Genomic DNA, 13464 nt, shown 5'->3' on the forward strand with positions numbered 1-13464 from the left:
CCATCTGCAGTGCAGTAGCTTAGTTCACAGATATCAGTATATATAGTTAGTCAGGGTGAGAATCTTTCCAATTAACTCCTAGATTAAAGAATCTAAGAGGAGGGGGGTTTTTTGTTTTTTGTTTTTTGTTTTTTTTTCGGAACCGGGAATTGAACTCAGGTCCTTGCGTTTGCCAGTCAAGCGCTTATCCTACTGAGCCATCTCCCCGGCCCTCAGAGGAAGAAATTTAAAAAGTGAAAAAATATATGAAAAAATGCTCCTCATCACTAGCCATCCATGAAATGCAAATTAAAACAACATTGAGATATCATCTCAGCCCAGAAAGAATGGCTATCATAAAGAAATCAACCAACAACAAATATTGGAGAGGCTATGGGGAAAAGAGAACCCTTCTCCAGTGTTGGTGGGAGTGTAGACTGTTGTAATCATTATGGAAATCAGTGTGGAGACTCCTTAAAAAACTAGGACTGGAAATCCCATTCAAGCCTGCTATGCCCCTACTGGGAATTTTCCCAAAGGAACTGAAAGCATCATATCATAGTGACATATGTGTACCTGTGTTTGTAGCAGCACAATTTGTCATAGCCAGATCTTGGAAACAACCAAGATTTCTGTCACATGTGGAATGGTAGAAAAAGATGTGGTATTTTTATACAATGGAATATTACTCAGCTATATAGAACGATAAACTCAAAGCCTTCATATTTAAATGGATGCCACTTGAAGATATACTTATAAGTGAAATAAACCAGACCCACATGTGTAAATATCATATTGTCTCCCTAGTACAGGAACTCAAAAGAGGAATTACATATAGAAAGATACAACACAAATAAAAGGAGAGTGAGAACTTGAGGATTGGACAATGAGGAGTGGGCAAGGAGAAAAGCTGGGAAACATGACAGGGACAAAGCCATGCATTTGTACGCACGAGATGGGTGGCATAGTGATCCTTGGGAACATCAGCAGGTTGTTGAGACTAGCAGTTGGCTGGTGAGATTCTCACCCTGACTAACTGTATATGCTGGCGCCTGTGAGCCTGGCCGCTGCACTGAGGATGACAATCTGTAATAAAGGGGTCATGCTTGGAGTGCCTACCATCCTGGTCTTCTAAATATGTACTTCTTGTCATGATATACCATTTATTGCCATAATGTCTCTCAAGTAAACGTTTTTTTAAAGGGTAATAAATGAAAAAAAAAGACAAGAATCAGAAAAAAAATGTCACAGGTATGGCCTGTTACAATTCTGTATGTGGTTAGATTTCTAAATTTCTTTGTAAAATTATGTAAATGCTTATTTCTACTTTTTAAAAATTATTTTCCTTCATATTCTGTAAGGACTTAAAGTTCAACATATCAATATTTGATGGAAAATATCTGTTTCATGATATGTGAAAAAATGTTTGATATTTAGTCAGATAGGGTAAACTGAACTGCATATATTGCAGGTTAATAATAAGTTTCTCTTCTCGAGGGTTAACAACCTAAGTTAGTAGATCAAAATTGGAGAAAAGGAAGGGCTGCAAGATCAGCCAACATTTTGGCCCTAGCCTTTCAAAGTCAGTGAAGACTCGGGACATACAAGAACCTGTACTGTAACATCATGTAACTCAATTGTGCTCCAAATTTTCTGATCAAGGAGATTATAGAGCCACAGAGGAATATGATCAATGAGGTATAGTGTGCCTGGGGAGAGTCACATGAAGAAAAAAACATTCTCTCAAGCTTTCACAGACAGCAAATTAGTCAAGCAATGTCCATGACTCATCCTCATAGCTGACACTGACAAAGGATCTACAAAGTGCAGTACAGGATTTCAGGATAAATCCTGAGGATACTTGACTGACCTTATCAGATACAAAAGTTACACTTCTTGTTATATAGGTCTTGCTTTATCTTGGTCTTAACCATCCAGCAGAAAAGTATAAAAACAAGGTATATAAAGTAAAGCCATATTAATACAATGAGCTGTAAGAGGCTCAAGTCAATAACTTCTGAGGATAACCCACTAATATTATAGACTGCTAGACAGTGTTGGGTTGTTTAGCTGAATTCAAACACCTGTAGAATTTAGATGCCAATAGAATATCCACTTCTGACAGGAATAAAAAAAGAGGGAGATACAAAGGAAAGATCATTTTGTATAAAAAAGGGAGATACAAAGGAAAGATCATTTTGTATTTATATATACAAAATACTTAGGATAGATATACAGCTACTTTCACTTAATTCAATGAGAAGAAAGAGGTGTACTAACAGTGTTTGGACAGGATATCCTGCCTGCTTCTTGTACTATGGATAGCCACTAAGAAGATAACAATGTACAATGTATTGATTATTGAAACTGTCCTATTAATCAGCTTTGAAACTGTCTCATTCATATTTGTTTCTCAATAATTCTTTTTAAAAATCCCTCAGGACAGGATAGAATATTAAATCCCAATTTTCCCTCTTGTATCCAACAACTTCTTCATTCTCCTTAATGAGTTTGAAAAGCTTCCCAGCACTGTCTAACAATCTTCCTATTCCAGGCACATATAAGAGCTTTCCTCCTCAGATTCATTTGCTATAAATGCAAGGAGTAGAAACAGCTACTTGTTTCTTCTCCACAAAATGTGACTCATTGTGACTTCTATGGCCTTATTTAATTGTTCCTTCCACAGAGTGTGCTCCCTTCATAACAACTCTTCCTCCATGGCCATCCTTGAAGACAAAGGTAATTATTTCCTTTCTCAGAAATCTGAAAACTTCTTGTTAACCCATGTTGTGTATCCACAGAGCTTCAGACAATGACCAAAGTGACACTTCTAGAGGGAGACATTCGGGACCCCCAGTACCTGAAGACAGCCTGCCAGGGCATTTCAGTCGTCATCCACACTGCTGCTGTCATTGACATCCTAGGTGCCCTTCATACACAGACCATCATGGACATCAATGTGAAAGGTAGAGTACCCTGAAAGCAGGTAAGAAGAGAAGGATAGCAGAACAGATGATGAGGGGAAGAGCTGCTGTTGGGCTCTGACTCAGGGACATTTGCTCAACACTCTCAACTCACAGGTGAGAGCTACTGCTCTTTGTGTTTTTGATGAGAAAACCAGAACTGAGAAAGGAAAGAAACTTAACAAAGCCCCACATGTAGTCAGTAGCATGGCCACAGTTTAAATTCATACCTTTGTGATTCAAAGGCCAATAAAGCTCTACCTACAGCTCTTCCATTCCGAATGCTATCTGACTCCAACTCTTTACTTTGATATCCATCCATCTACCTCTTCCCCTGGGCCAGACGGCTTTGGGGTCTTCCTTCTACCTCTTGCTTCAGGCCTGATGAGAAGATCCAGAGCCCCTTGACCACCTGAAGGAAAGAGCCTCTCCTGAAAACTAGCACAGCAGGTCCACAGAGCTCTTCCAGAACAGAAAGACTCAGCACTTCCTTTAATACTACAGTTTCTCAGCCAGAATCATTTCTATTGCCCCTATTACTATCACTTCAACTTACCATTGGGTCTTTTCTAGAGAAGTAGGTCCTAACCAGGTACTCCTAAAACCCACATCCTGAAGACTTCACAAGTCTTTCTGAGATGAGGCTTTCCAGTCTACTGTAAATTGAGACACATTATCTCCAGGAAGCTTGCCTTGTAATATCATCCCTCTGACCCTAAATGTCAGTCTCTCCTGAAGCACCCCCAACTAGATCCTGACCCATGTAGCCTCCATACCTTAACCTGCAAAGTTGTGGCTCATGTGAGCCTTTTACAAAACGACTATGTGCTTTTGGGCTCCACAGGTATCTGAAAAAGGATATTTTATATCTCCTATTTCACCACACTCCTAGCTACCTACACTGCTGGTAAATGTGAGCTCCTCATGCTCTCTCTTCTCTCTCTCGTCCCTGCCTCAGGAGGCCTATCTGTTGTATCTCCTGAAAGGAAAGATGATAAATGGAAGGGACAGCCCTGAAGGCAGATGTCAAAATACCATAATTCCCAGCTTTTCACTTGCTCTTGGCCAAAGGCTAATGTCTATAAAACACTGCAGTGATGGTCATTCACCCTCCTTACTAAACCAAGCCACATTTTTTCTTCTAAGTACTTCAATTTTTTTTAGAAATAATACTGTTCAAGTTGGGTCCAGTGGCATACTCCTGAATCATGAGGGTTACTTGAGCCCTGAAGAACCAGGCCAGTCTGGGCAACATAATGAGCCCTATCTGAAAAAAAAAAATAAAATTTTAATGAAATGTCCCTCCAGATAATAAAGTCTGGTAAAAACATTTAAAAGGGAAAGGAAGAGGAAAAAATGAACAAAACAGAAAAAGAAAGAAGGAAGGAAAGCACCAAATGGATGAATGGACAGAAAGAAGGAAGAGATCCTTTCTCAATATATTTCTTCCTGCTTCAAAGAAAGGTGCTCACTATCCCTTCCATGGCCAGAACAGATGACTTATTAGTTTGTCTATGGCACTCAAGAGTTGATAACATCTGCTATTGTACATGTAAAAAGCAGAGGGTACACTCTTGCTCTAGCAGGCTCAACAGAGAAGCCCAAAGTAGGGCTCTGGAATGCTAAGCAAAGAGAATGTGTATGCCACTATTGTCCACAAGTGGACTAATGGAGTCATAGAACTTGAGGTGGCATTCAGAGTAAACATGCAATTCAGAACAGAGGCTGGGTCTCCACATCTGCCCACAATTCACTAACAAAAGTTTTATGAATCCTGAACAAATGAGAAAAACACCCATATTATAATGTTTACTAATGATAGATATTTCCTATTTCTTATATATAACTGTAAATGACCATATCTTAAACAGACCTTTTTGGGCTAAGGACTAGGCCTGCTTATATATTTTTCTTTTATATGCAGGATCTCACTATGCAGTACAGACTCATAGTGAGCCTCCTGTTTTAATTCCCCCAGCACTGGTATTACAGGCATGTGCCACCATGCCCAGTACTGGGACCCACATAGCATGCAGTATCAGGGGTCAAACTTGGGATCTTGTGTTTGCCAGGCATGCACTTATGCCACTGGGCTATCTTCCCAGACCCTGCTTATGTTCTGAGAATATGATTTCTTAATTTTGTGAATTTAAAATAAGTTGTCTAGGGCCAGCCAAATAATTCAGAAGACTAAAGCACCAGCGTGCTGTGCTGGCCCTGCCCCCAGGGCATGCTGAGATGGCAATTGAGACTGAGCATGGTGGCATGTACCTATAATTCCAGTGCTTGGGAAGCTGAAAACAGGAGAATCACCACCAGTCCAATCTACATAGTGAGACCCTGTAGAACCTGTCCTAAAAACAAAAATAAATAAATAAAACAAAATAAGTTGTCTCTAACAAAACGATATACATTAGAAATGACAATTATTTCATATCTATTATGGTAAACTATGAATGAATTATATCTGTCATCAAAATCAAAGACCACAAAATTACAAACACATATGCACACATTCCATGAACCCAAGGATATTTAATCACCATAACAAAAAAAATCAACTTTTTTTTTCTTCATTTTTGTTTTTTCTAAAACTACACCATAGTACGTCTGAGTCAGAGAGGAAAAATTATACACCAATAATAAACAGCAACTTCAACTTGGGAGGAGATAAAAGTGAACCTGAACCTGGGTCATGGTGAACCCTCTCAGTTATATCCTAACACTGCCCTCGTACTGCCCATTTTAGGTACCCTCAACCTGTTGGAGGCCTGCCTGCAAGCCAGTGTGCCTGCCTTCATCTACACCAGCTCAATTGAAGTCGCTGGGCCCAACTCCTACAAGGAGATCATCCAGGATGCCTGTGAGGACCAGCATCATGAAAGTATGTGGTCTGCTCCATATCCATGCAGCAAAAAGCTGGCCGAGAAGGCTGTGCTGAAAGCTAATGGTTCCATGCTGAGAAGTAGTGGCACCCTGTACACGTGTGCCTTGAGACCCACCTACATCTATGGAGAAGGAAGCCCACTGTTATCCTTTGTGATGAATATGGCCCTCAAAAACAAGAGGATGCTGAAAAGTGTAGCCAAATTCTCCATAATCAACCCAGTCTATGTTGGCAATGTAGCCTGGGCCCACATTCTGGCCACAAGGGCCTTGAGGGACCTAAACAAGGCCCCAAACATTGGGGGCCAGTTTTACTACATCACAGATGATACACCTCACCAAAGCTATGATAATTTCCACTGTGCCCTGAGCAAAGAATGTGGTTCCTGCCTTGATTTGACCCTGAGGCTCCCTCTCTTTCTATTGTACTGGCTTGCTTTCCTGCTGGAAATGGTGAGCTTCCTACTGTGTCCAATTTACAAATTTCAACCTCCCTTTAACCGCCACATATTGACAATATTAAATAGTGTGTTCACCTTCTCCTATAAGAAAGCTCAGCAGGACCTTGGGTATGAGCCAATCTTCCTTTGGGAGGAAGCCAAGCAGAACACAAGAGAGTGGATTGACTCCCTAGTGCAACAGCATAAGGGGACTCTGAAGACAGACTCAAGGATGTGATCAGGACAAGAATGTGGTCATAAGAGATGCCTGAAGCTTTCTCTCCAGCTCTCCTTCTGTTAACTGGATCAAATGATCAAGGTAGATACACAGGCTCTACCGACTCCTTCTGAAGCAGTGGCTACCATGAGCTTTCCTGCCTACTGGCACAGCCAGCAGCTTTCTGCCTCATCACCCAACAAGGAAAGCAAGCGGCTTCATATCTGCATTGGCTTTGTCCCCTTGGCTGGTTTGAACTATTTGTGGCCTTCTGTAACACAAAGCTTTCCCTATTTGTTCCATTTCCCCACTCCAGTGTTAAATTGTTTCTTTTCTTTGAAAAACTTTCATTCCTACACAAAACTCAGTGAAAACAATAAATGCTTCAGGACTAATACAAAGTACAGGTTTTTTCATTAATGCACGCTTTTGGCTCTCCCTTGCATTTCCAAGAAAGGCCTGTATTCAGCAGGTGCATGGAGCTGGGATGGGCAGAGTGGCAGTAGGGCTGGGACCTAAGAGTGACTAAGGCCTGCTAGATTTTAGACATCTACTAGGCCCTTCTGACACACTATACCTCACTTTAGCTTCACTGCATTGCTGAGACACAAGAACTCCTATTCCCACACCTTGGATGAGGAAACCTGCTCCTGTCTCACTAAATGCGACATAGCAAGGTCATGTTTCAGGACAGACTAGCAAAGCTTCACCTTTTACTGCTCTTCCAGCTTATATTGGATTGGTCCAAGAATGGCAAAGACTGAAACCTAAGGTGTGAGTCCCCACCCTGGTAATACCCCAGCACTGTTGAGTCAGCTCCTTGCTGTGCTTGCATGTACAATTACAAGAAACAGGAAAATCCTTAAGAGGACCCCATGGGGTATTCATGACTTAGCTAACGGCCCTAAATAGTACAGGGAGAACAATACTTATAACCACATTGACTACAATGCCACTGTCCAAGAAGATTATAAAGTACACTGCACATAAGGTTTTGGCCATACTAGATATCCACAAGCCCCAGGTTTCAAGACTGCAACTCACACAATTTCAGCTCATACCATGCATTCCTGGAAAAGTAAGGCAATAAATCTGAATTTCAATTGATCTCCTACATGGCCTGAAATATGAAAGTCTACTCATCACATCTCCATCTTAACTGCTTATCCATCATTCCTACTTCTCCCCTCAGCCACTTGTCTCATCTTATCGTCCTTTGTCCTTGTATCTACTCAGTCTCTTTCCTTCCATCTCTCTCCTCTCATCTCTATCAATTTCTCTGAAAAGAGGTTGAAAAATAAGAAATTCTTGAGAACATAACGATGACATTGTTGTTAAACAACCACAAAAGCAGCAGACAAAGGAGAAAAAGTCACTGGGGACAGTGACAAACAGAACAAAGTGAGGAGCCTGTGTGAGGATCAGACAATGGGCAGAAGAAGCTACACCACTTCTGCTAGGTGTTGGGTCTTCCATCTTTTGTATCACCAATATCACAAGACCCTTACCCAGCACAAGACAGTGTCCTTCTCCAACTGTTCTACAAAACTCACTGGTTTGTTTGGAGCTCCTGGCTAGACCCCACACACCAACAACCAATGTCTCTCACACTGAAGTTCTACACTCCGAGCCCAAACTGAGGTACTTCTCTGCCTCCTAAGCAATTAGAATGTAATGAAGATGCCTACATTCTCCAACACACCATTTTACCCACTGTGACCAGGAGGCTCCCTCTACTGCGACCTTTATAAGGAAAGTAACAACTTTCAAACAACCATTCTGCTCTGTTTCCTGTTTATGTTGTCTTCTTCCCATTCACTTCTAGAAATCACCTCCCTCTTAAGCTCAGTGGACATAAGGCACTGGAAAATGACCAATTACAGGCCAAGATGTGTTTATGAACATAACTTGCTATAAAGTTGTGCATTACTGTATTGAGTACTTACAAACCTTTAATTCAGTTGAGTTGGATGGACTATCAGTAAGGAAACAATTGAACATTCATTCCAAAGAAGAAAGGGTGGAACACATGGGCACCAGCTGCAACACCCAAGGGACAGAGGATCACCACAGGCCACCAGGGCACAGTGGGCCCAGGTAGTGGCGAAAGAGAAATATAGCTGCCCTGTGCACCTCAACTGTCCACAGGAAAAGAGCCATGGTTTGTCCAACACTGATGAGGTAGGCACACCCTCCATGTGGCTATGTCAGTAGCTCAGGAAGGGAAGAGGACAATGAGGCTGACAAAGGCCCCTTGCCCTTGCTTTTAAGCCAGTGAAGAGTGAGAACTTTCACTGCACTCTCAGGACCTCCTACCCCTCCAGAGCCAGTGCAAGCCCACCTTGTGAATGAGAACTTCCACCACCCTCTCAGGATGCCTCCAGACCCACCTAAACCCAGGCCCTGTGAGTGTGTGGGAAACCTTCTGCGCTCTGCTGTGCCTTCTGGACCTCTCCAGACCAAGCCCAGGTTTGCCGCATGAAGGAGACCTTTGGCTGCACTCTTGGGACCCCTCCACCCCTCCAGAGCCAGCCCAAGCCCACCTTGTGAGTAAAAACTTCCACTTTGCTCACAGGATGCCTCCAGACCCACCCAAGCCCAGGCCCAGTGAGTGTGTGGGAAAGTTTCTGCACTGTCCTGCACCCTCCAGACCCCTCCAGACTGAGCCCAGGCCTGGCATACAGGTCTAGGGTGAAACTCTGCAGCTGAAGTCCCTGTAGGGAGACTAGGGGCCAAAACTACCCAACTAATCCAGGAGCAGAACACCTTGCCAGAGGGTCACAACAGGTTCACTTGCAAGGGCTGCAGCAGGAAGGAGCTGCATACAGTAGCCAAACCGAAGCCAGGCACAACTGGATGAACTCAAATTTAGTAGATCTGCACCCGAATTTCAGTAGGCACTAAGGTTATAACTGCACCAAAGCTCTACACCAAAGGTAAGAGGAAGCGCTATACAAAATGACAAAGAGAAGGAGGAAAATGCAATCTCAGGTCCCGAGTCCACCCAGAACAAGTGCAGAGGACACAAGCACAGCAGAAATGTCTGAATTAATAGCATCTGAAGTAAAGAAACGACAGCAGAGAAGTATAGGGGAACTCTGATCAGAATTAATCTCTGAAATAGAAAAAGAAATCTCTGAATTAATAGAGTCTGAAGTAAAGAATCCAATGCAGAAACATATAGAGGATATCAGATCAGAAATAATTTCTGAAGTAAAAAATTAATACCTGCTTCTCAAGAAGACACTGATAAAAAAAAAATAGGAGCGATTAGAAAAGCAACAGATTCCTTGAATGAGCAATACAGGAAAGAAATAGATCACATGAAGTAGAGTCAAAGAGATATAGAGGAACTTAAAATTTCAATCACAATCTTCCAAAACCGTTTGAAAGTGAAGAAAGAGTTTCAGATCTTGAAGACGTTGTCATAGCTAGTGAAAAGATAAGAAAAGACCTCTTAAAAAACAACTAAGATGCAGGAAAAAATAATTCATCACCTGCAAGACAATGCAAAGATGAACAATGTGAGACTAATAGGCATCAATGAGAAAGAAAGAGTCATTACAAATGACATAAAAAGAATATGTGCAGCAGTAATAGCAGAAAACTTCCCAAAAATGGGGAAACAATCTGACACTCAGGTAACCAAAGCACTCAGAAATCCAAATAACTTCAACCCAATTAAAAATACACCAAGACATATAATAGTCAAGATTCCAGAAATCCAGCACAAGAACAATATACTGAAGGCCACTAGAGAAAAGAAGCAGATCACATTTACAGGAAAACCCATCAGAATTACAGCAGACTTCTCTTCACAAACCATGAAGGCAAGAAGAGCATGGAGCAGAGTACTTCAAGTCCTCTATGAAAACTAATTCCAGTCCAGACTACTACATCCTGCAAAACTCTCTTTCAAGTTAATTAGAGAAGTGAAATACTTCCATGCAAAGAAAGACTAAAGAATTTCATGATGACAAGGTTAATCCTGCACAGACTACTGAAAGATGTTCTAGAGAGGGACCAAAATGATCAGAACTCCACGAACGAGAACAGAAGGAACCCACTAAGTAGGGCAAACAATTAAACACAGGAGAAAAAGGAGAAATGACAGCAGATAAATAACATGTCTATCATAAATCAATACATCTCAATTATAACCATCAATATAAATGGACTCAATTCACCAATTAAAAGATATATACTGGCACAGTGGATTAGGATACGAAACCCAACAATATGCTGTATACAAGAAACACACTTAACTCATAAAGAAATTCAGAGGCTAAAAGTCAAAGGATGGATAACAATACTACAGTCCCCAGCACCTCAGAAAAAAGCAGAGGTAGCAATCCTGTTCTCAGACAGTCTCAACTTCAAACCAAGAGTGATCACATGAAATAAACAAGGCCACTATTTACTGGTTAGGGCAAAAATTCAAGAGGAAGAGATAACACTCATAAATGTATACGCACCAAACATGGGAGCACCCAACTGTATAAGACAAATCTTAATGGACATGAAAAATCTAATATACAACACCACAACTGTAGCAGGAGACCTTAACACCCCCTTATCCCAAAAAGATAGGTCAACCAGACAAAAAGTTAGCAAAGTAGCAGAACTGAACCAGAGCTTAGAATAAAAGGACTTAGTGGACATATACAGAGTGTTCCACCCAACCACAGCAGAATACACATTTTTTTCAGCTGCACATGGGTCATTTTCTAAAATGGACAACATACTGTTCCATAGGTCATGCTTAAGTATATGCAAGAAAACAGAAATTATCCCATGCATATTTAAGCCAGTGAAATCCCTCATTTAACCAAAGGATGAGGCAGGGAAGGATGAGTGGAGAAGGACAAAGGAGAGGTCATTGTCTGACAGATTCAACTTAATAAGCATAAATTACTTTGCCCTCAGAATGCTTCAGCCAACGAAGTCCTCTGTCCCACCTGCGCTGGGCTAGGCATCCCAAAGTCTTGCAACAATCTGTATGCACTGCACACACAGCACCACATGGGGGCAGCACATCTAAGGGAGAGTGGCAGCCCTGATCTGAACTCTCCTTGCTCTTCCGTCTACACTGGAACTCTGCAGTCTGTACTGAGGAACAGGCAAAATAGGAGTGGTGGATTGATATCTGGCGGGCACCTTGTAACCCCCAGCTGAACTAAAGCAGTGTGGTGCCGGGCATGTAGTACCCACGTGAGGATGGCTGACAACATAAAAAGGAGAACTGGTGAGGAAGAGCTAGGCCATTGCTTCTGGAGAAGCTCGTCACACTAGTTTTTCTGACAGGCACTCAGCTGTCTTCATCACTGGAGGAGCTAAGGTCGCTGCTGTCACGGAGGACGGCTGGGGGACTTTCTGAGGGCACTGGTCCTTACCTTGAGCATAGCCTCCTGGCTCCAGTGCAGGCCCCCAGGCTGCTGGCACAGATCCTTCATCCCACTGGCACAGACTTTCTGGCCCCTACTACTAACCCCTGGGGCCTTCCCAGTGCAAGTTCTTGACCTACATGAGACATTGTGTTGGGCTCTAGGTTTTCAGCTGGCCTCATGCAATACATTGCCGAGGGATCCAGGCCCTCAGCTGGATTCTTGGGGTCCTGGTATGTGTCAGATTACCTGCACTTTCTTGCCTTTCACTCTTTGGGTGACTATTGTAAAAATGATCCAATAAATGATGTGTATTACTTTAACTTCTTTCCCTTTCAAGCCCTGACTACCAAAGCAAGTGCTCAGCCCCTGGCTACTGTCTCTGGATACATGAGCACAGAGAAAGCAGCTGAAATGAAGTTTTAGGGGACAGCTGCTTGGTACCGGCAAGCCTTGGAGAAGAGAGCAAGGGACTTAGGGTTGGGGAGCGGCCTGAGCGGTGATGAGAGAAGAGGGGTGAGGGCAGGAGGCCAAGGGGAGGAGACAGCTGGACACCAGCGGAGCAAGGCCTCCTGGGGACAGCAGGCAGCCCAGGTGCCAGGCTAAGGGTGCCCTGGGCAGGCTGGCCTCTGAGGGCCCAGGCGGAGTGGACAGTGGGTGACCACTGGCTCCGGACCTGGATGGAAGGTGGTAAAGTGGCCACTTTTTTTTTTTTTTTTTTTTTTTTTTTTTTTCAGAACCAGGGATTGAACTCAGACCCCTGCGCTTGCCAGGGAAGCACTTATTCCACTGAGCCATCTCCCCGGCCCCAGTGGCCACTTTTAACTCAAATATTTTTATCTCTGGATATCAGAAGTTGACACTAAAGGAATGGTAACTGTGCAGGCATTTTAAATAGGATAAAGATCACCCACAGTAGGAGAATGTATCTCCCACCTCTCCCGATTTAAGTGTCAACTCTTTCTTAACAAGTGGATCATGAGGTAACAGTGGCTAATAGTTTGTCCTTGTGATTAAGTTCAGACATCTACTTTATCCTGTTCTAAACTTTCTGCATGCCTGGCAGATACTATAGTTTTACAACAGTCAAGGTGATGGGAGAATAAGTGTGGATGGCAAGACAATGGATCTGCAGACTGGAGCCAGGACAAGGCCTCCCCATCTTCAGCTCTGCTCCCAAATGCATGGTGGAGTACTGGGATAGAATGGAGCGTGTTGCTTTCACAGGAAAGTACACAGTTCCCAAGAGAAGTCAAGTGACTGAGGAGAATCCTCTTGGAAGGGAACCAATAGACTTTCATATCTGGGAAGGATGTGGAAAAATGGGTTAGAGTCCAAAACACAAATGCGAGAGTAGAGCTGGTGAGATAGCTCAGAGGACTAAACGCTTGTCTAGGCAAGCTCAAGGGCCAGGGTTCAATCCCCAGCACCACACGCTGTGCTGGCCCAACTCTCAGGTGTGCTGAGCCAGCCACTGAGACTGGGCATGGTGGCACATGCCTGTAATCCCAGTGCTGGGGAGGCTGAAAACAGGAGGATCACTATGAGTCTGAGCTGCTTAGTGAGACCCTGTGCCAAATATGAAAGAGAGAGAG

At 42.9% G+C, this 13464-nt stretch overlaps 1 protein-coding gene across 1 annotated transcript in view; it reads left to right on the forward strand.

Moving 5' to 3' along the window:
• Nucleotides 1–6506, forward strand: part of LOC101592793 (3 beta-hydroxysteroid dehydrogenase/Delta 5-->4-isomerase-like) — a 16965-nt gene extending 10459 nt beyond the window's left edge. Inside the window, exons 2-3 of the mRNA XM_004646193.1 lie at nt 2781–2945; nt 5692–6506. Coding sequence (XP_004646250.1) covers nt 2781–2945; nt 5692–6506 — 980 coding nt within the window. The remainder of the gene's footprint in view (nt 1–2780; nt 2946–5691) is intronic.
• Nucleotides 6507–13464: the final 6958 nt, after the last annotated feature.

This window comes from Octodon degus, unplaced genomic scaffold (genome assembly GCF_000260255.1).
Source record: "Octodon degus isolate 3935 unplaced genomic scaffold, OctDeg1.0 scaffold00257, whole genome shotgun sequence".
Classification (NCBI taxonomy): domain Eukaryota; kingdom Metazoa; phylum Chordata; class Mammalia; order Rodentia; family Octodontidae; genus Octodon; species Octodon degus.